We start from the raw sequence: 22,019 nt of genomic DNA on the forward strand, positions 1-22,019 counted from the left end.
GCAAGCAGAAGAAACCCCAACCAATCCCCTAAAGCACCAACACCACAACCAAACCAACCTAGCCAGTATGCAGTGTATCTCTTTCAGGTTAGCTATTGAAATTCTTGATTCAGTCTTAATTTATTATCTCTATATATAAGTTAATGTACCTACCTATATGAACACACATATGTGTGTGTATGTATATTTACACATCTGTATTATATAAATATAGAAAACGAATGCTAATTACCGAACAGTAAAGGTGAAGCATGTACCTACTGCAAAACTTGCACTTCTACCTTTACTTGCTTGCTCTTCTAGGGTATCCCACTTTTCCTGGGATAGAGTTAATTATTTTTCTTAGTAGCTGGTACAGTGCTGTTTTTTTGATTTAGTATGACAATAATGTTGATAACACACACTGATGTTTTTGTTGTTGCTAAGTAGTGCTTACTCTAAGTCAAAGACTTTTCAGTTTCCCCTGTTCTGCCAGTGAGCAGATGCACAAGAAATTGGTAGGGAGCATGGCCAGGACAGCTGACCTGAACTATCCAAAGGGATATTCCATACCATGGAACGTCATGCTCAGCATATAAAGCTAAGGGCAAGGGGGGTGGGGGGGAGGGGGGGGAATGTTCAGAGTGATGTCATGTCTTTCCAGGTAATCATCATGGATGATGGAGCCCGGCTTTCCTGGGGATGGCTGAATACCTGCCCGCTGATGGGAAGTAGAGAATTAATTCCTTGGGTTTTTTTGCTTGTACATGCAGTTTTTGCTTTACCCATTAAACTGTCTTTATGTCAACCTATGAGTTTTCTCACTTTTCTAATTCTCTCCCCCATCCCAGCAGGGAGGAGTAAGCAAGTGGAGGTGTGAGTTTCCAGCCGGGGTTACACCATGACACAGGGTAAAAAAAGGGCCAAGACTGATTAGCAAACTACTCACATATTGCAAAACTTCTGCCTGGAAGAAAAAAACCTAGCACTTGAGATAGAAGACAGACCCTTGTGAAACCTAAGTTTAAGAGTTTACCTACTCAGCACTGGAACAGTTAGTATTATGGTATGAAACAATTAACAGAAAATTTCAGGATTACTGTTTCTAACCATACCACCTTCAAACACATTACTATTCATTCACACAACCTATTCTGCTTCAAGAACTGCATGATCTGCGATTTCCCTTCAGAACAGAAGTGCTGTGTTTATGCCCCCCTGAAATCCTTTGTGCTGCTCTGTAAGATGTAGGAAGTCGGAAAGGATAGCAAAGCCTCCATGTCACCTGCATGCACAGGTTACATGAATTACATGTATAAATTTTTAACTATGTTGTCTGCTCAGACCTCCTCTACCAACTGATTTTTCCCCACTAGGAAAACAGTTTTTCACAGTGGAAAAGGACATGGCAAATGACTTTAGAACTATTGGCAGTGATTGCCCTCAACAGCACACTGAAGCTGCTGATGCTAGTACTATCTGTGTAATACATGCTGATGAACAGTATCAGAACATAAGTATTCGTACTATTAATAATTTTCCACCATATCCAAACCTGATACTTTTGAATTACAGTGAGTAAACTCTTTGCAGGGTGTAAGAGTCGGTCTAAAGAGAATGATATTGTCTCAACATTGCTAACGGAGTCCTGGAGACGGAATGTGGTCCTCATGGACACTGAGACCCAGAGACCCTGGGAAGGAGAACTGCATGGTACGAGGAATACTATGCCGCTCCCTGATACCTGGCACTGGAAGGAACAACTACGGTAAGGCTGCATAACAGCTGTCCAGAAGATGGATCACAACCGTTGTCATAACAATGACCCCAAAAACTTGAACTTCAGGTGAACTTTCTTCATTATAATATCATAATACAAAAACACACCTCCTGGTCTAAAGCTACCTGCCTCTAAGGCAAACAACACCTCGGGCACTCCTCTTTGGACATATGTGGTAACCTTGCTCAAGAAGGCAGAGATTGGCAACAATCCATGGGCCAGAGAAAGTGCAAAGTGTGTTGCTTGACTTAAAAGATGGCTCCTTGGCAACCAAACTTAGGAGATCTTCTCCACCAAGGATCACGACGATCAGAAGGACCGGTGGGACGCTGCCTGGACCTGGGACTATAGGGACACCATGGACCCATGGTGGTAGCTATAATCCTCTTTCCTTTTATTTTTTCTTCACTTTCTGTCATTTTACCTATCACACGCTGCTTTATAGGCAAACAATAAAATTGTGCTGTTTGATTGAAGCATAACCCCTTGGCGTGGTCGCCTTTATTTTTGTGCTTTGAGATCATAGTAAACGAACTATCACGAATGCACTGAGTGGACTGTGACACAGGGTGAGGTGGACTGGGTGACATTTAAAAATTCCTTCCAACCCAAACCCATTCTATGATTTATTGTACTTTTAAAATTCCCTAATGTGTTAGGATTTAAAACTGGTCTCAGTATGGGACAGGAAAAAAATTCTGCAATATATTTAATTGCATGGTACAGCGTGTGGGAGAATTAAGCAAGGGCCAAGTAAAAGCATGTGGAGTTCATCTCTTGTGGTTAGTGGTTCGTACGCAGTCCAGCTTAAGTGTCTGAAGCTCACTACCATGAATGTTTTTTTACCACTGAGTTGGTGGAACTGGACTAGCAGTGATGACTTTTACAAGCTGTACAGTTTTCATTAGCACCCTTGTTCTAGAGCACAAATAGAACACACTGTCCTCAAGTCCAAGAATGCTGCATAGTTTCCCTTTTATGTAATTTTATGTAATTTTAAAAAAGCTAAATATATGGCCTATAATCGCAGTACTTAACACAAAAGGCAGCAGGGCTTCTCTACAGCTATCATATCCTGTGAGAGTCAATACTGCTTACTGACTGTCCAGCTTGTCTGCAGTTTGTCTTCTGCCACACTTGGGACACGATCAGCACATCTGAAGTCAGTATGAATTTTCCATCTACTTCCAGGGGCACAGAACTGCCTCCTGAAAAGCAGGTTACATTCAAACAAAAAAATGTAACATTATTAGTAACTTGGTCAAAAAACTGGTATAATTTCTCCTGGAGTTTAAAAGTTGGAACTCAGGGGAGGCAACTCTTAAGGAAGATGTGAAGGATCTTAAATAAACACAAGTAACCATGTAAAAATGTGGTAAAACACAACAAGACTTTCCTTAGGGCTTTCACTTATTGCACTAATTTTTCCAAAAATCATGGCCATCCACAGAAACTCATACTTTCTGATCTTCAATATTTGAACAGTATTAAAAAAAATATTAAGCGTAAGTGGAAGACAAAGTAACAACAATCTAAAAGCATAGCATTTACCCAGGAGTCTTTCCTGTATATGTAACACCCAGGTTTTTCTTTTTTTCCTCACCTAACACATAAAGAACAAAACACACATTTATTACAGACTTCCTAATCTTCTTCAGCTGTGAGCAGACAAAAAATTATCTGCCAGCCTCACAAGTTTTATGTCTGTCATTTACGATCAACAAGCTTATTGTAGATACTGGAACATGGAAGGTAAAGGAAAAAAAACAAACCAGAATTTCAAAAAAGAATGTTTGCTTATTTTTCAAAACAAAAAAAAAAGCACTACTCTTCCAGTTTCATCTAGCTCCTGTGCAGGTCATCTGAATAAAAAAACCAAAACCAACCAACCAAACAAAAAGTCGGTTTGCAAAGCAGCCTACTTAGGTATCTTTAAGTTTATTCTGCTAACTAGAAAGAAAAATTACATTATTTGCTAGGCTGCTGTTGAATTTTGTTGAAGTATCCATGGAATTGGAAAAAAATAGTCCTCCCTCCCCCTCACTAACTCCAAACTATGACAGACAGCCAATAACCCTTTCCTAAACAGGTATCAAGGGGTTTTGTTTTCCTAGTGATCTCAGGCAAAACAAATTAATGAGTGAAGAGCTGGTACAATATGTGCTCCTGTAGAAGCCATATTATATACCACATTTCTTTAATGCAGAAATACATGGATGCTGCAGCTGCTAGGTGACAGGTTCCTGTTCTCAGCTTGAGTAACTCTAAACCTTTTTTCATATTAAAAGCACAATGGCCAAGCACAGTGGTATCTACTTCTGTTAGGTAAGGGGTAGCTGGATGTGTTTTGTTGTTTGGAAGCTTAAATCCTGTCTGTGTTTATATTCTTGATACTTGTAAGGGACAAAAAGTACAGTAATACATCAACAGAAGGAACAAAAATCAATACAAGATTCCAAGGATTTTATAGTATGTTTTTGAAAGTATTCAAGGAAGCTTCTTTTAATTGTCTAAAGAGCTGTCACATGAAGTGGAGAAAAAAGTACTTCAGAGAAACAGTAGCTATAGTTCTTTAAAGCAACTAAACAAGAATGTAACAGACTTAAAGCAGAGCTGCTGTGGCTAGGAGAAACCTCCACTGTAAAATTGTGAAGCCTTCAATTAGCACTTCCCTGGCCTCAGTTTATCACCACCTGTTTACACACCAGTTATCACAGGAAAGGATACCCAAAATGTCTCCCAGCTGTAAAGAAGCCACACGGCTACACTTGCATCTTACAACACTTGGTCATCTGCTCTTAAGCTTCCTTTGATCCAAACAGGTTGCAGCCCTGGATTTTCTCTTGATCTGCTGGTAACACTTCCTGGACACCAGTTTTCTACTTTCTTCTTAGAAGTTCTCACTATTTATACCAGAACTGCAATTATGTTATGATCATTCTGTAAACCAGCTATAAATTATGTTTTTAATATCCCATCCTCCCAAAGCAATGCACTGTATCAGTCAACAGGATTTCTTCTTCTGTTCAGCATCCTCAAAAATATTTTGACCCAAGTTCAGAGTTCTCTCAGCAGCAGTGGGTTACCTTTCAGGAGCAGTTTTACAGACTACATCTTCATTTCCAAATCAACAGCAAATCAGTAGGACCAGGTGATCGGCTATCTTATTGACAACACCTTTGCTCCATAAGTGGCATCACTCTCCAGCTCTCCCTGGGTTCACAGATCATCAGAAGCTAGTCTCCCTGATGGAATCTTCTCTCAATTGGTTGTAGCTCCAGCTCAGCGCTCGGAAGTATACTCACCTGCTGCCTTTGGCATCTGTGCTTTAGAAGTCCACTGTTTCTGCCCATTCTACATATATTAATACTGCATTGTGGAGATTCTTGCTTTCTTCTGTCGCACAGGTGCAATAGATCTATTGCCTGGTAAAGCATAATCATTCTTCCTTGTTTTAACGTCTTGTATTCATCTGTCAGCTTCTGCATCTTTCAGGATCACAACCGGTTGTTCCACCTGTGGAGGAATTCTACTACTTCAGACTTCTTTCTGGGGAACAAAGTGGTTGTATTGCTATCCATTCACTTTAGCCACTGTATGGCCCCAGTGTTCATCTACATGAAAGGGAAATGTTAAGGCTTGAGCTGGTGGAATTCTTACTGACACTACCAGTAAGGACTGCGAACTCCAGCAGCTGATCAACCACAGTAGAGGCCGCTCACATTTGCCTTTAAAATCATTCTGAGCAGCATCAATATACTATACATTATGCTATGCAATGTAGTCTGCATTCTTACTTAGCTTTATAGTCAAGTAGCATTATTACATGACAGACAATAAAAGAACAGGTTCAGACAAATACAGTGGTGATAGGCAAACTATAAAAACTACAGGTAAACTGAATGCTATTAGAAGGGTAAGAATGCAGTCCTGATGGACAGTCTAATCACAGATCTGCAGTCAGAATAATTTTTGACCAGACAGTTTGACCAGGGGTATTTTATCCCTTCAAAATACACATTAAAAGTGCATGCTTCATTATTCACAAAAATATTTCCTAACAAATATTTTCTTACCAGTAAGAAAGCAGATGGTATCCTAAACTGGAACTGTTTTTTGTTTTGCTGCTGTTGTTTGGTTTTTTTTTTTTTGTTTTTTTTTTTTTTTTTTTAAATAATCATTAAAAAACCAGCAACTACCCTTCAAGATGTGTTTAAAGTATCACAGTAACTACAAGCAAATTTTTTTTCCTAAACATACTCAATACATAGCTTTGGTAGACATTCAGGTAGAGTTTGAAAATAAAAGTAAATTTCATCACTTCAGTGAGAAGTATGGAGACAAAAAAAAAAAAAAAAAAAAAGAGAAGTGAACTTTTCAAATTATGCCAATTTCTTTTATTACTTATTATTGCTTAACCTGTACCTTACCAAAAGGCAGCACAGTATGACCAATTTATTCAAGATTTTTAAAAGTTTTTCTTTCACAGCAAAATTGTCCATCCTAGGTGAGACAACACAAGTAATAATAAGATCATTCTAATGAGCAGATAGTAATACTAGAAAAACAGACTACATTGGCAGTAGTAGAAATAGGGTGTCATCTAGCTGTTTGCAGACTTCTCACCTTATACAAAAATTATTCAAGCATCAAGTTACTTAACTCCCAGATACCACTAAAAAAGATTTGTGTTATGCGTAGGGTCTGAGGGGGCACAGCTTGAACATCTTCATATGAAAGGAAAAAGATGAAAGACAGCTTGCACCTCAAAACAGGTTTGCAGTGTTCCCCTCTCTTTGCAACACTACTACAGTGATGCCAAATGATGCACCCTCATCCAAAACTTACCAAAGAATTTTTTGGTCAACTACACTCCACTGTTGTTGGGCATAAAAAAAAGAAAAAAACCAAGAAACCCAACATATCCCCTCTTTACCTTCAGAGTTTTCAGTTTTGTCCCATGTGATCCCTTCCAATAAAAAAAAAACAACTCAAAACCTGTTAACTTTGAATTTCACTCTGCTTTCAGCAAGTCCTTCATTCACATGCATGCAAGAACGAGCGTGTATGAAACAAAAGACCCAAGAGAACAGTGACTATGGACCAATCTTCAAATTAATGCAATGCAAGATAGAAGCATGTCTCAACTGTAATTAGTGGTCAGTTTTTATAACTCATGCTTTCCTTAAGTGACACGTTAAGCAACTGATAGCATAAGCATATATCCAGTATCAACTGGCATTAAGAACTGATTTATTTACACTGCTGACCAAAAAACCCAACACAACTGTAATCCATCTATTCCAGCAATCCTTTCAGAAGTTACTGAGAGCACTTTTGAAAAAATCAAAGCTGCAACTGGCATGCTGTGTCTAGACCTGCTCAGAATTGGTCTCGTATTTCCCCACCTCACCGAGTCACCACTTTCTACACACACAGCAATTTCAGGTTTTTCCCCAGTCTTCCTGCCACCCAGAATCAAGAAGTGTGTTTTGTTGTAAAAATGGAAATCTGAGAAAAAAAAAATGACTGCTTTTGAGAAAGTCAGGGAAGTGTGTGCACGCAGACATCACCTGTGCATCTTAAGCCAGCCCATATACAAGCAGCTGAGCCCGCAGGAATTCCTCCCGGCCTACGTGCCGCGGGTCAGGGCTGCTCCGGCTCTGCCCGGCGGCGGCACACATGCCACAGGGCGGCTTCCCCACCTCCCTCCCCTTCCCGCTCGGTTATTCTGCCTCTTCCATCCGGCTCCGTAGGAGGAAATCAAGACCTTGTCCTTCAAGTAAGGGTGCCAGACCTCCTCTGACCACCCCTGCCTGAATTTTTGAGTTCACAACGCTCGAAAACAGAGGAAAACCGACCCAGCTTGCCAGTTGGTCCCTCTCCGCCGCAAGGCATCCCCGCGGCTGAGCGGCTGGTCGCCACCGCCGGGCTGTGAGGGCAGAAGGGAAAGGCGCGGGTGGGCAGCGCCCCGCGGGCCCCGCAGGTGGGACCGGCCCCCGCCCCAGTTCCAGCCGCCTTCCCACCGCAACCGCGTGGCTGCTCCGGTCCGCGGCCCGCCCCGGAGCCCGGGGAAAGCGCCCAGAGCCGCCCCCTGCCCCAGCAGCCGAGCTGGCCACCGCGGCAGGTGCGAGTCCCCTCGGACCCACGCCGGAGAGACGCGGCGCCGCCGCCCCCCGGCCGTTAACGGCCGCTACCGGCACCTGGCCGCGAGAGCGCCGGTAAAGCGGCGGCAGCCCACCGCGCCGCGCCGAGGCGACTGGCGGCGCCGACAGCCCGGCGGGCCACGGGGCCTCTGCCCCCAGTCACGGCGGACCAGCGCCCGGCTCCCTGCGGAGGCCGCGCCGGGCGGCGAGGTCGGTGACCCCCGCGCGGGGGAGGCGGCGGGGGGCGGCCGGCAGCGGCGCGTCGGGGCTCGGTACTTAACCGTCTGTCACCGTGACGTCCGCGTCCTCCTCTCCCGGCTGCACCTCCAGCTGCAGGGCGCTCTGGCTCGGGCCGGCGAGCTGCAGCCCCGCCGGCAGCTCCTCCCTGGCGAGCAGCAGCTTCACGCTGCACCGCAGCAGCAGCCGCTGTGTGTGCGGGGGCTGAGCGGCCATGATCCCGCCGCCCGCCCTGCCAGCGGCGGCTGCCCCCCGAGGAGCCGGGCTCCGGCGGCGCTGCTGCCGCTGCCGCCGCCTCCTGAAAGCCCGGGGGAAGGCGGCTGCGGCCGAGGGAGGGGGACCCGCTGACGAGGCTTCGCCGTCAGACCGCCTCCACGCCTCAGACGCCTGCCGGGGCATCCGCACCTCACCGCCACCTCCACAGCTGCCCAGCCACCGACCCGCGCCCGGGCGCGTTAAGCGGGGCGGGCGGCGCTGACGGCGGCCAGCAGCGACACCGCCCGGCCGCAGCGGCGCCTCCCTGGCGGCGGCCCTGGCGCAGCCCCGGGGCCGAGCACCCTCCGCCGTCTCCGTCGCTGCCCCCACCGGTGCCGCGCTGGGAAGGCAGCGGGGCCCGCGTGGGGGGGAGGCGGTGACAGCCGCTGGGGCGGGCGGCGGCTGGCGGGGAGCCCGGGAGCCAGGCACAGCTGGCGGGGACAGGCCGGGCGCCTGTGCCGGCGGGAGGCTCTCGTGTTGGCATCGGGATGATGAACTCGTGGCGCTGGTTTGAGGAGCAGGTTCGCTAAGCCCCGAGCGGTCGGCTTGTCCTTACCCGGTGGCTCCCGCCCCCGCCTTATTTTCCAGGAGCACAAGGGTGTAACTGTGGCATTACGCAGCAGGTGTCGCTACCGTGCTATGAAAGCTGTCCCGGGGGGCGGGCGGGGGGGTGTTTGTTGGGGTTTTTTATGTTTGGTTTGTTTCGTTTCGGGGTGTGTGTGTGTGTTATTTGGTTGGTTGTTTTTTCTGCTTCCACCCTCCACTCCCAGTCCTGGGAAAAGGCAAGAAAAACAACCCACCGGTTACTTTTATTTGTATGTCTTTGTGTCCAAGAGACACTGTGAAGCTTAATTAATGAATATTTCAGAAGTACTTTTGTAATATGTGTGTCTCTGTAACGTTCTCTGGGCCCAGATGGTGAATCAGTATCCTCTCTAACCGGGTGGAAAGGGGGGGAATGTAGCTATCCTGTGTTAAAAGGACGGTTGTCTTAACAAAGACATACTCCCCCAACAGCACAGAGACTTGTTCCTCTGAGCCACTTAAGCCACAGAGCGTACTGAGGTGGCACACACGCTGCTGAACCCGTGTTTGCACTAATGACTGGGATGGTTTGTCTATAAAGACAATTCTGCCACTGCAATAGCACAGTTTTCTGCCTGGACTTAATTACCCCTTCTGAGAAGGAAAACTGACGTATCGCCTTTTGATTCTTCTGTGAAGGGATTTGATGTTATTTACCCCTGTATGAAAAAGGAATAAGGCAGTCTGCATATGCCATCAGGTGTTTCTGTGTAGCTTACTGCACACATCCACGTGCTTTGGCACTTGACTGGATTGCATATACCTAAAGCCAACTCCACACCTGTTTAACTAACCTCCAGGCCAAAGAATGGGGATTTCTGGGCTGTCGAATTCATCATCACAGTGAAAGTTTGAACACATACAAGTAAGGCAAAACCGTGTTGTCTGAGCCTGGAAGAAAATATCTATAGGTAGCTAAGATATAGCGCAAATGCCAGGCTTAAGAGCTGTAGACAGTGGATAAGCAGGAAAGTGTCATGCAGGCAGATTTTGCTTCTTCCTAGATGTTAAAGTCTGATAACATGCCATTAATAAAATAAAGCAACAGGCAGTTGCTGCTGTTCATAATGCTCTGAAAAAGAAGGTGCAAAGCTAGTTTGGAGGAGTAAACATTTTTTTTTTTTTTTTTTTTTTTTGCATATACAAGGAGAAAAGAGAATATCTTTTTTTTATACCAGTATCTTTACTGGATGGCTACCTCACTTCAGTAGAAGTGTGCCGCTGACCACCGAGACCTCAGTAGAATTGGTACAACTCACATCTGTAAGAGGTAAACTGTGTCCCACAGAAGAGGCCCGTTCAGGCAATAGTTATTGCTGCTTTTACCACCTCTAATTCAACTGGCTTTATTAGCTTCAGGCACCACCACTAAACAACTGAACAGCTGCACGGCTTTGGCTCCAGTACAGTACTGTTCGGCAGCAACAGTGTGATGTAGTGGGGTTGCAGAGTAATTCTAATATCAAGTCCAACAAGGTAATGTATGTGAAGAAAAATAAATACCTGTATTTCTAACAGTTTGAATGATAACAGCTACTGTGAGCTCGGACTACAGAAGACAAGGCATTCTGACTATTCCTTTTAGCCTTTAATGCACATCTTGAATTGTTACATGAATCAACAAAGAAAAAACTTTCAAATAACTATATATGTTCTGCTTTTGTATTTTCTGATCATTTTCCTATCCAGATTTCCATCAGTCTCTTTAAAGTATGGTATTATTCAAGAATCTGGGGAAATAATTTCAAGGGTTATTGCTCAAACTGTCTATTACAATATTCCCGATACTGTGAATTCCACCAAAATTTTACTGGAAACTGAAATTGCTTCCTCACTGTGAATGCTTTCTTGTGTAGAATGCACCATTTTTGTTTCAAAATTAATCTGCAGAAGTAACAGGAAAACAATTTTTACTCCAGTTTTGTCTTTCATTGGCTATCAACAAAGGCAGCAATATCAGAAGGTATGAAATTAATGCTATGAACTAATTCTTCACTTACTAAGTTTTCAGTATCTCTTGCTATAAAGCAAGTATTTTGTACTTAGAAAACTGAACCAAATTTGAGTGGTGCAACAATATATTCTATTAAATATTATTAAGCTGCTTCTTTGACATTGACGGTTAGAACAGATCAAGCAGCATTCATTTCACAGAAATACTCTGTCCATTTGCCAGCTGCATGAATTGCTGATTACAAAAAACACCACAGTCTTTTCTACTTGGGCTGCTGTGTCTGCAGAGCTCTGTTGCTTTTAAAGTACAGAGCAACTACAGTTTTGATCCTGCTTAGTAGGTTTAAAGGTATAGGTTTTGGTGATTTTAAATGAGGAAAGTTATTTCTCTTCCAGACATCACAATAAGCTTTGTCTATAACGAATTAGCTACTTGACCACTTTTTTTTTTTATTTTTTAAATAGAAAGTTCCACCCAAACATTAAGGAATTTTAAATCAATTAAATTTCCTTTATTAGGAAAACGATAAAAAAGCTTAATTGTGGTACATTTTTCAGCATAGATATTGTTAGATATTATGGCAATTCTGTCAGCAGAAACATCCTGCAAGACATTTTCTTGTCTACATGTTACGCAGTTGTTGTAATAGAAGCATGGAGTTGGATTGGCCAAAATAAGCAGATGGAGGTAAAGTGTACAGATAGAAGGATCATGCTTTCCAAAGATACACAAAATGGACCCTCTATCTGAAGTCCACAGGAACTATTATTTATATTGATGGATAAAACATTTTTGTATTTCACACATACAGCCAAAGTAACTTCAGACCTATTCATTGCTTCCTTCCTGTGGAAAAGATGCATCGCTGAAAGCTTTGAGGGCAAGTTCATTGCAAAAGCTATTGTGTGTCACATCTGTGACCATAATACTCACACGCTCTCAAAGTCCTTTCAGAGAAGTCTGCCTTGACCCCATAGCAAGGAGACAGCTGCACCTAACAAATATGAGAGAAAGCATTCAGGCAGCTCTCTCTGAGCTGTAAAAAAGCAGCATTTGGGGACATCTCTTTCATGCAGAGATGAGAACCATGTGTTAGGTGGGAGCATTATTCCAACAGCTGAGCAACATCAAAATGACAGCTTTCCTATTTGCTACGTCATGCTGTCAAGCTGAAATGACTTCTCATACCATGCTGGTCACTGATGGATCCCAGATAGAAGTCATTCTTGTGTGACCCTGAAGCTAGTGAAAAGCTCTATCAAGAGCCTGGGGACCATGCCATGCTACTTTAACTCCAAGTCTCCCTTTTGGTGAATGTGGGCTTTCCAACATCTATAGCTTTTGAGAAAGAAATTCCAGCTTTCCAGCCCAAATAGGGCTGTCCCATTTCCTTGCTATTTTACTTACGGCACCTCTTGATTTTGTCTGTTTGGCTTTCTTGGGTGAAACTGGAGGAAGAAGGGGAGTCTAAATAATTTTCTTAGGCATCAGAAAGTGTTGAAAACCAGGAAAAAAAAAAAAAAAAAGATTAAGTAATTGCTAGTATTCTGAGCAAAAGTCACCTTGTCACTCACATGGGCCAGTTAATTCAGTGACTGTGTTTGCAGCTACACAATTCTTTGTGTCCCTAACTTCAATCAATGTGCTGTTACAGCAGCGTTTTCAGCTGTTCCTGCACTCTTTCACTATCAGTGGAAGACAACACAACCTCGTATTATAGCTTCTGCAAAGGACCAGTTATGAACCCTTCTTCTGAAGCGCATAGTATAGGGTATTCTGATATTCCTGGTCACAATAATACTACCAGTAGTCCTCTTAAACTGTGCTTTAGAAATTCAAGTATTGTAAATATGCTTCTACCAGTAATACTTCATGAAAGAAGATAAAGGATCTGAGCACTCGTGCTTACAGCAAGCTGTCAGGACTTTCTAACCAACAAATGTCTCTAGCAGCGGAGACCTATTTTAGCAGCAGTTTGAACAAAGATGGCTAAACCAGTAATGTCCCAGGACACCATCTATTAGTGTGGCTCCATTGAGGGGAAAGGTAACATCCAGCGGCAAAGAGAGAACAGCTTGAGGCAGGCATTTCTTTATACCACTCCCAGTTAGACCTCTGAAAGTATGTCTGATTTATTAACTACTAGTTAGTAAATACGTAAGGACCTACTATGTCTGCCCTAAATCCTGATAATGAAAGCAGCAGCAGATTTTATGCACAGTGTGCCAGTGGAAATTGTCTGTATGCACAGTGATTCTTACTAGAACAGTTCTGCTTATAAAATTGCTTAGAATAAACTGTCATCAGCGGCACATTGTGGTCAAGGAGGGGTGGTTGTTTTGTTTTTTGAATGGGAAAGTCTGGTATCAGGGAAGAACACATACAATGGGATTTAGCAGAATTTGGAATGAGAAGCAGAATCAAATCAGAATAAAAACCCTCTCCAGCATACTGTTACCAGTGCCAAAAACGGATCAAGGTTTCTTGGCTTTTTCCTTGCCTTGGTCAGACACTTTTGTGGGAAAATAAAATAACTGGCTTGTATTTCATGTGGCTTTTGGCATAGACCTTGATATGGAACTGTAAAACTGATGCAACTGGATTGCTGCAGGCTGTATGACATTTTACATAATTGAATGCTTTACCTAAGTCAAATTAAATACACTTGAAATAACTCAATAAGTAAGATACTTATTTGATATTATTAACATTGTGCAGAAAATGATGTTACAGAAGTAATACAAATAAGCTTTACTTACTACCCTTCTTACACTAATTTTCTTACAGTACATTACTTTCTCCTACAATTCAGGTATGCTTCATGCTTTGAGGTACAGATTGTAGTAGTTTGTTGAACTAAACTTCCATTGGTTAACTAATTAAACCACTTTAATTAGTATTAACAGCAGCAGAGGTTCGATTCTGTAGGGTCTTCCTGGTAACACTGTCAGGGGAAAACAACTGAGTAATAGCTGCATCAACTATTTGATAGCGTAAGAACGCCCAAGAGGGAGATGTCCCCCTACAGATTTTCTTGTGCATGTGTGTTAGCGCTAGTGCAAGACCTATTTAGTCTTACCAAGGCACCAGCTAGGAAATAAAGTCCTAGTCTTGATTAGCAAACCAGTCTGTAAACACAGATGTGGCTGGTCACTGGTGTAAAAATTTTAGTCTTGTTTGGTAGGATACTTTCGAAGAACCAGTATTGTACTCTAATAAGCTTTTAATCTTATTTGAAATTAAAGGATAGGCAATGACTGGACCATAACTTACAGGTGAACTTGAAAAATAAGCTTTAGGATACATTTTTTCTATCTCTACCACAGTTCTGTGTGGAACACCAATTTTAATCTTGGTATCCAATACTTATTTTGATACTCTAGCATCTATTACTCGGTGGATTTTAGCCAGTTCAGGTAACTTTCTGCATTTTTTTATATGAAATGGTGCTTGCAACACATACTAGAGACCCATAACATATATGATCTGCTAAGATTAAGCCTTTGTCCATATTTTGTAAAACTGCCAAAACATCCCGTATATTAGTATATTGCAGAGTATTTAGAGCAAAACTTGCAGAAGTAGGTTCTGCTGTAACCGACACCACTAATTCCTGGAGGCCAAAGTCTACATGCCACCTCACTGACAGTTGTTAGGTGGCTACATCTGTAATGGACAATCATTGTTAATACTGAAATTAGTAAGTATATTACTGTCTGTATTTAATGGGAATAACAGCAATGTAAGTGAATTGACACTTCAAAATACTAGTTTCTTCTGCAGTCCGAGACACACTTGTTACTTAGTTCTGCTTCTGCTAAATAAAAAATTGCAGTCCCATTAAAAAGGCATAAGTTGAAGTAATTTTTTTTTTCAAAATCAATAGTACCACAACCCACAGTAGCTGGCTATGTAAAAATTGAAGCAGTTCAGATATGTTTGTAACAAGAAAACAAATTTATTGATTTTAAAAGACAAGACACAATTTCGTTTTGAAAAACACAAGAAAGCTAGCCTGAGTTCAAGTCTGAAATATTCAGAAAAAATCCTACTGTCTTTAGTATGTTCCAGTCATTTTTTTAAACAACACACTAAAAGTTAATATATATTTTTATAATTATAAAAGTTCCCCAGTTATTGTACAGTACACAATACAAATTGCCCACAAACTATTATTTAGCTCCTGCCAGTTTTGAGAGGACATGATATACTAAAAGATTTAGCATTTCTCACAAAAATCACATCAGGAAATACGTATTTACAAAATCAAATACATTATACAAAAAAACCATCACGTTATTCTGTAAAGATGTCTTCTTTAAATAATTAAAAAGTATATTCAACTGTAGTCCAAAAACTGGAAAAGAACATTACATTATCTCACACATACAATCTACAAAAAAGTTGCTTACCTCATTTACATAATATATTCAGTCAACTGGAAAATAAGAGTTTGAATATGTCCTAGTGTTATGATATTTCTGTGCTGTGGGACTGAATAATGTAATCTGCCACTTACTAAGTGAAATTTAAATGATGGCACTTAAAAAAAATACAGTATAAAATAAATGCAAGAAGGGAAGTTTCCTAGAAGGTAAGAAAGCCCTGAGTGATGACAAAATTACTGATTGGTAGCTCTAGAATTAACCTAATTAAAGTTTACCACCTCAGGCACAATTTTCCAAGTTTTTGAAAGGCACTCAAAGTTTCTTTAACAGCCTCATTGGTTATAAACTGTAAATCTAAATTTTCAGTGAAGATGAGTGGAGATGGGCAACTTGCTTTGGTACTAAGTTGTATTTTCTTACCGTATTTTAAATTGCTTAATCAGGTTACTTTAAGATGGATGTTTAATGTTTAAATACAAGGCAATCATTTTAATATTATAATGAATTTACTTGGGGAACCCTTGAAGTATTCTTAGTGTAAAAAGCCCTTGCTGGTATCAGTGAGTCAAAAAGAACTGAAGTGAGTTCCTAGTAAATAGCAATCCATGCGAGGTTGTTCCTCTGAAATCTAAATTCCTCTTACAGAGACATCTATTATTTCAGAATAAAATTCATCCAGAACTGAAAACTCCTGTAAGATGTTTGCACCATAATCAAGAAAGTGCTGAAGAACATACAAAAAAAAATATTTCCTGATTTAGATTTAAGCGAGGCTCATTTAATGCTCATAGGCTTGTTCTGGGACTTCTTTTCTACAGTGAATTTCAGCCTTAATAAGCAATACAAGAACAATTCTTACCAAGTATTTAACTACTCAGGGCTTCCAATCCATAAACACTAATTTTTTTTTCAACAGGAAAAGGAAAAAAATCAGAATAAAACAAGAATTAAAATGATTATTTTCAAACTAAGGCATATTTTACTTCAAACAAACACTAGGCAGTCACTTTGTAAGTGGCTTTTACTATTTCTTAGTTAAACTGGTAAACTCAGGTCTACTGGCACATAAAATCACTAGCAGCAATGATCAAGGCATGCAAACTCAGAAGCATTTACAGTAAATTATGAATAAAAAAAGTTAAAACCCTTTGAGTATTGCATTTATGTTAATTAATTATGCATGAACTTGCATTAACTGACTAAAAATGTTTACAACTTACTTGCACTATACAGCTGACATAATTCCATTAAATAACTTAAAATGAGACCTTTTTTTATTCTCCCTCAGCTAGACTTAAGTAAGTACAGCTGCACTTAGTGTTTGCTGACTGATTGATATTGAAAGAAACCAGTAGAAAATGTATTGTACTCTCACTTAGTAAGGTGGCATTTCTATGAATCTCTACTTGCTAATAAACTTGTTCCCTTGTTCTTGTAAGCAGTATTTGTAAGAACAAAGGGGCTTTTTGAAATGGCAAAAGGCTTGTGCAATTATTAGGTTGCTTTTAAATTCTAATTTAAATAATAAATTTTAAAATTCTGACATTCAATACGGGCCATCCAAACTGTACCCCTGTAGATGAAGATGAATAAAAGACTTTCATCTTTTAGCTGATCAGTATTACAGTGACTGGGTTTTAAAAGCAGTATCAATATAATTGTGCACTTTTTGTTCTTATCAAAAACACTGCCAAAAAATTCAATGCAAACACACCAAAATATTCTGCAAAATTTATTCTTCTTCACTAAGCCTTCTTTTAATCCTAAAGATTCTCTTTTACAGTACCAGAGTATTCCAATACTAACCTACCTTAGGAGATTTTCAAAATAGTATGAATATAGTTTATAAACCTTTATCTTCTAAAGGCATCTTAAAGTAGACAACTTCCTATCTGTAGAAACATGTTTGATTTTCTTTATATATTTATGCCATTATGAAAACAAGGGAGGTGAGGTACTGTTTTCTATTAGACAGTACACGTCAATGGCAGTGAATACTTATTCCTCTATCTATTGAGCCTCCCATAACAAAACCATTCCTGTATAGTATGCAAGTATTTACTTTAGACATAATTAAAATAATTCTACAACACTATCAGCTATTTCAAAGTATATGCTCAATGGACTAATTAAATTATCTAAAAAGCTTTGTTCCCATCATGTTACTTACAATGCTCAAAGGGTTAATGCAAGGCATTATATCAAATTAATTTCCTAATACTAGAACTAAGCACTGTATGTTTATGCTTCTATTCCAGTTTTTATTGTTTATCTTAAATCACCAAACAAATTAGCAGAGATACTAGAATTCCATTTACTGATTTGTTCTAAACCACATACAAAGAGGATGTCCTGTTAGAAAGACAAGGGCCCAATTTTCAGAAATTCATACTGCTCTCTCAAATGAATGTTTAAAACTCTGAAATTATTGTTGTATACTTCTATTACTAATAAATCTACATTTCATCAGTATTTTTATGGCTATCAATCATTGTTTTTATTTTGTAAAAACATTCTGAATTAAATTGGATTGCAGTGCATCTCGAATAGAAAATTTTTTCTAAACAGTGCAGATGTCGATTGGTCAGAATGACAAAGATTTCAGATATTTTCTCCTAGGGAAAACAAGGTGAATGATAAAGTTTTTAGATGTTTAAAAATGCCTCACTTTAAATTAAATTTGTATATAGACCTATACATTCCTGAATGACAGAACATTATCTTCTTATTTTTGAACTAAAGGCAGTAATGCTATAAATCATCATTTTATAAGTAAATAATTTAAAATCTATCGTCCAAATTTTTATGGAACTTTTTTCAAAAGAAGGTGCTTACAGCATGCTACAGTATAAGAGCAAAACACAGAAATAATAATGAAAACAGGAAAAAAAAAGCTTTAAAACTGATTTACCTCGAGAAAGATGAAAATGTACCAACAAATTTTAATAAATATAAAACTTTTGAAAATTGGGCCCTGCATTTTGAAAAGGTAGTTCAACAATACCCATTCCCCCACAATGTTCACTGTGCTATTTGTGCTAATGGGGGAAATGCCTCTAAAATAATTATTTTGGATTCCACGTCAAGCTTAGGTAAAACACATAAACCATGTCAACTCTCATAATGTCTACCCTGTGGATACATGCTACACCTCTCTAGAGCACTAGCAATAGACTTTAGAGCTGGTGTGACAATGCAACCGCATGCTACACATTATAGAATATGGACTGAGGTATTTGTATCTCTGTAGTTTAATGATTACTAAACCGCAACTATTAAATAGCAAGACTGTGCAAAATGTTTTATCTAAGTGTTTGATTAAAATTTCAGTACATGTAAAAACAAAACAAGAGATCCCCAAACCTGTAAGTGTACAACACAGCTTACAGTAACATAGTTGTTCTAAAAAAATCTCATAAAATCTTTAGAATTTAAGCATAGGAATACAGACTCCATTCAGTTTCCTGCACCTGGGATAGTTCCAATTCGTTTTGTTGACTCATTGTTTTCAGAAGCTATGAAATACATTCCATTTTTGTATTCAGATTTTTGTTCTTTTTTATTTCTTTTTGCACTTTGTGAACAGTGAACAACTGAGTGGAGTGGGGAGCTAAATAATGAAACATACTCAGGTCCCACCTTTTTTAGCAATCTAGATTTACCTATTACAATCGTACTCTTTTCTCAGCAACAACTCCAACATTAAACCAAGAAAGAACAGTAAGAAGAAAGCATTATAGGTCCATCAACACAAAAAATTAAACAAGAACTACAGTATTAAAAGAAGCTGAAAATAAAAAAAAATGTTTAATTATTTCACTTTATTTTACTTGTAAACATCTTATAATGCACAATGAAGGGGAGTAAATGTTTATCACAGCTTAGTTTTAGCATTTTTGGTGAAGGGTACAGGTGTACTGATTTCCAAGGAGAAATCAGGACACGCTGAACGATATATGACAACAAAATCTATAATGAGAGTCAGTGCATTTGTGAGTTTAGAAATAATTAATATAACCTCACTTTCACTTTTTACTGAGGCAAAAGCCATCTACTGACATTGGTAGGAATTATGCCTACATAGAATGAGCAGGATGGGTTCACCTCCCAATTCTGCCAAGGAATTTGAAATTTAATTTTGTACACCAATAAAGTTAGGACATTTTAGTTGATGTGCAGCTGTATTTGGAGCATGTGTAAACTCTAGCAACAAACTTGTTGCTGTAAATACGCTGTTCATTTTACGTGCTTTCCTCCCATTTGGTATGTATGAGTTTAAAGTCATTTTCAGACACACTAGATAAACCGAAATAAAAGAATTCCTAATTTTCTCACACAGTCTTTTCTGTAAAGTTGATCTTTTTGTGCTCTCCTTCACTTTTTGGCTTGTTTAATTCCACTATTTTAGTGTAGCAAATTCATGTGTCTGCATAATGAAATGTTTAAGAAGAAAAATTTGAGTTGTTTAATTTCAATATGGTCTCTATAAACTGTCATTATTCAACCATTAAAATGTAAAATCTGGCTGATACCTCACAAAATATAGAAATCAAAAACATGCACTGCATTATGTACCTGCTCATTTATTTCTTTTCAGTTTTTAAAATTAAAAGTAGACAAGGGTTTAGAAAATATATAATTATGCTTGGGCCTATGGTCAATCTATTTTGACATTTGAAGCTGGTATTAAAGCTAGTTTTGCTTTTCAAATTCCCAAGCAAATTTTATTTCTAATAAAGTGAAATTCAGCTAGAAATGAGAAAAAATAGGTTTATTGTCATTATAAGAGGGATATTAAAATCATTTAATAATAAAAAAATCCTTTTATTCTTTTGAAGGCTATGTAACCTGTCCTTACTTCTTAGGGAATTTGAAAGTGACAGGCACACCTTGTTGAATTAATTTAAGAGTTAAGAATAACGAAAAGTACTAAGTCTTAGCTTCAGTTCTGTTTAAGGCACCATGTAATAGCCGAGGTACAATGATCCCTGATGTACATTCTTAAATGGCAATGGTCCATCTAGCCACCTATTCAAATTCTACACAATTGGGAATAAGTACAAGTGAGGTGTGCCAGTTACACTGCCTTATCTAATTTTTGTAAAAATTTAAATCCACTTTAACAACAAGGAAATATTTTTGAAAGGAAAATGATGCAGGTTGCTACATTCCTTGCATTCTATAAATCAATTTTTGTAAGAGCAGCAGATTGAACCACTAGTAGGAAAAGACCTGGAATAGAAGAAAGTCATCCAAATGGAATGTTTTCCTGTATGTCCAGTTCAGCGTAAGTAGCACATACACTTAAAATTAATAACAATAATAATAATAATCATAATAAGAATAATAATAATCAAGTCATTTCTTTTTTAGCTTCAGTTTCTAACTACAGTACCACTCAACAGCCAAAAGCACCTGTTCAGTGGCCCCACATACAGCATCAGTAGTCTTCAAAACAGAGGAACTGGTATGCAAATAATATCTGGAACTTTTGATTTTAAAGGAAGCTTGCATTGTTTACATGATGGTCAGATAATTAGGTACGTTTATGACGTACACATTACCACATTCCAATTCTGCTATTTAAAGTTGCTTCTTGCTTAGAGAAAGAAACTAGGAGATCTTCCCAACCCTCCAGCATTATTACAAAAAATCCCCCTGAATGCTCACAATTTTATCAAAATAGTGTCTTCTCATTGTCCAATGAAAAGCACCTTTTATAACAAATTTGATACATCTGCTGTCAAATAAGTATGCCTCCAGTGTAAATCAAAGAAAATAGTTCTTTTGATATTTCACAGAAGTGCATCTAATTAAAAATCTATCTATATGAAATCATCATCACAACTAATAATTAGCATTATTTTTTTTTTTAAACTATGAAAAAATTTAAATTATTATATGAGGACAAAAACATTAACACTAAGCTTTGCAAAAATCTTCCTTGCATTTGCTATGAAGAAAACTCTTCATATTGAGTGGCCAATGTAAAATGATTCTGTTTACAAAAAAATCTTTTTTTTTTTAAACAGATCTGGCAAAATATGTACACCCATTCCATTTAACAACTCCAATAAAATAAAGTTCAGCACAGCTAAAATTTGACAACAGTCGACCTTTGGACTTATTCTCTTTATTTTATTTTTTTTTTTTCATATTAAACCCAAAGGGCTAATGTAATGGGGTGTGTGTCGGGGGGTGGGGGTGTGGGGGAGGTTACATATTAGACTGCAGTGTATGTATTTCCAGTAGCACTGCATTGTCTGATAGTCTGAGTAGTTGCAACATGTTCATTATGAATTGGGTTCAGGAGGTTCTGCTGTACTCCACTCTCAAGCACCGGCTGCATGCAGCCCACCTGGAATGCCTGGTTTAGCTCTGTTTTCTCCCTCTTGGCTTGTGGCTCTCCATTTTCATCCAGTTCTTCATCTATTTCACTTTCAACTTCACTGCCTTCATCTGTACAAACAAACCACCATGAAACTAGTATAGAGGTAAAAAATTCTAATGCAAGGGTCTGTATTTTGCAAATAATAGTTGAAATAAAAAAAAACACAGAGAAAACTAGTGAACCGATAAAGCACAAATGGAAAATTTAAAATTTTAATGGAAAAAGTCAATAATTATCTCAAATAGGTAAACAGAGTCTCAGCTTTGATCACTTGAATTACACACCAGTGATTCAGTATGTGGAA

At 39.3% G+C, this 22,019-nt stretch overlaps 2 protein-coding genes across 6 annotated transcripts in view; both read right to left on the reverse strand.

Annotated features, from left to right (window-relative positions):
* Window positions 1–9,078, reverse strand: part of LOC308056535 (histone-arginine methyltransferase CARM1-like) — an 81,894-nt gene extending 72,816 nt beyond the window's left edge. For both annotated transcript variants that reach the window (XM_080372092.1, XM_080372093.1), the window contains exon 1: window positions 8,187–9,078. In XM_080372092.1, coding sequence (XP_080228218.1) covers window positions 8,187–8,541 — 355 coding nt within the window. In that variant the 5' untranslated portion in view covers window positions 8,542–9,078. The remainder of the gene's footprint in view (window positions 1–8,186) is intronic.
* A 5,792-nt stretch (window positions 9,079–14,870) lies between these two features.
* RFX3 (regulatory factor X3) overlaps window positions 14,871–22,019 on the reverse strand; it is a 129,159-nt gene continuing 122,010 nt past the window's right edge. For all 4 annotated transcript variants that reach the window (XM_080372304.1, XM_080372305.1, XM_080372306.1 and 1 more), the window contains one exon: window positions 14,871–21,783. In XM_080372304.1, coding sequence (XP_080228430.1) covers window positions 21,548–21,783 — 236 coding nt within the window. In that variant the 3' untranslated portion in view covers window positions 14,871–21,547. The remainder of the gene's footprint in view (window positions 21,784–22,019) is intronic.

The sequence above is a fragment of the Falco punctatus genome, assembly GCF_963210335.1.
Source record: "Falco punctatus genome assembly, chromosome: Z".
NCBI classification, from domain to species: domain Eukaryota; kingdom Metazoa; phylum Chordata; class Aves; order Falconiformes; family Falconidae; genus Falco; species Falco punctatus.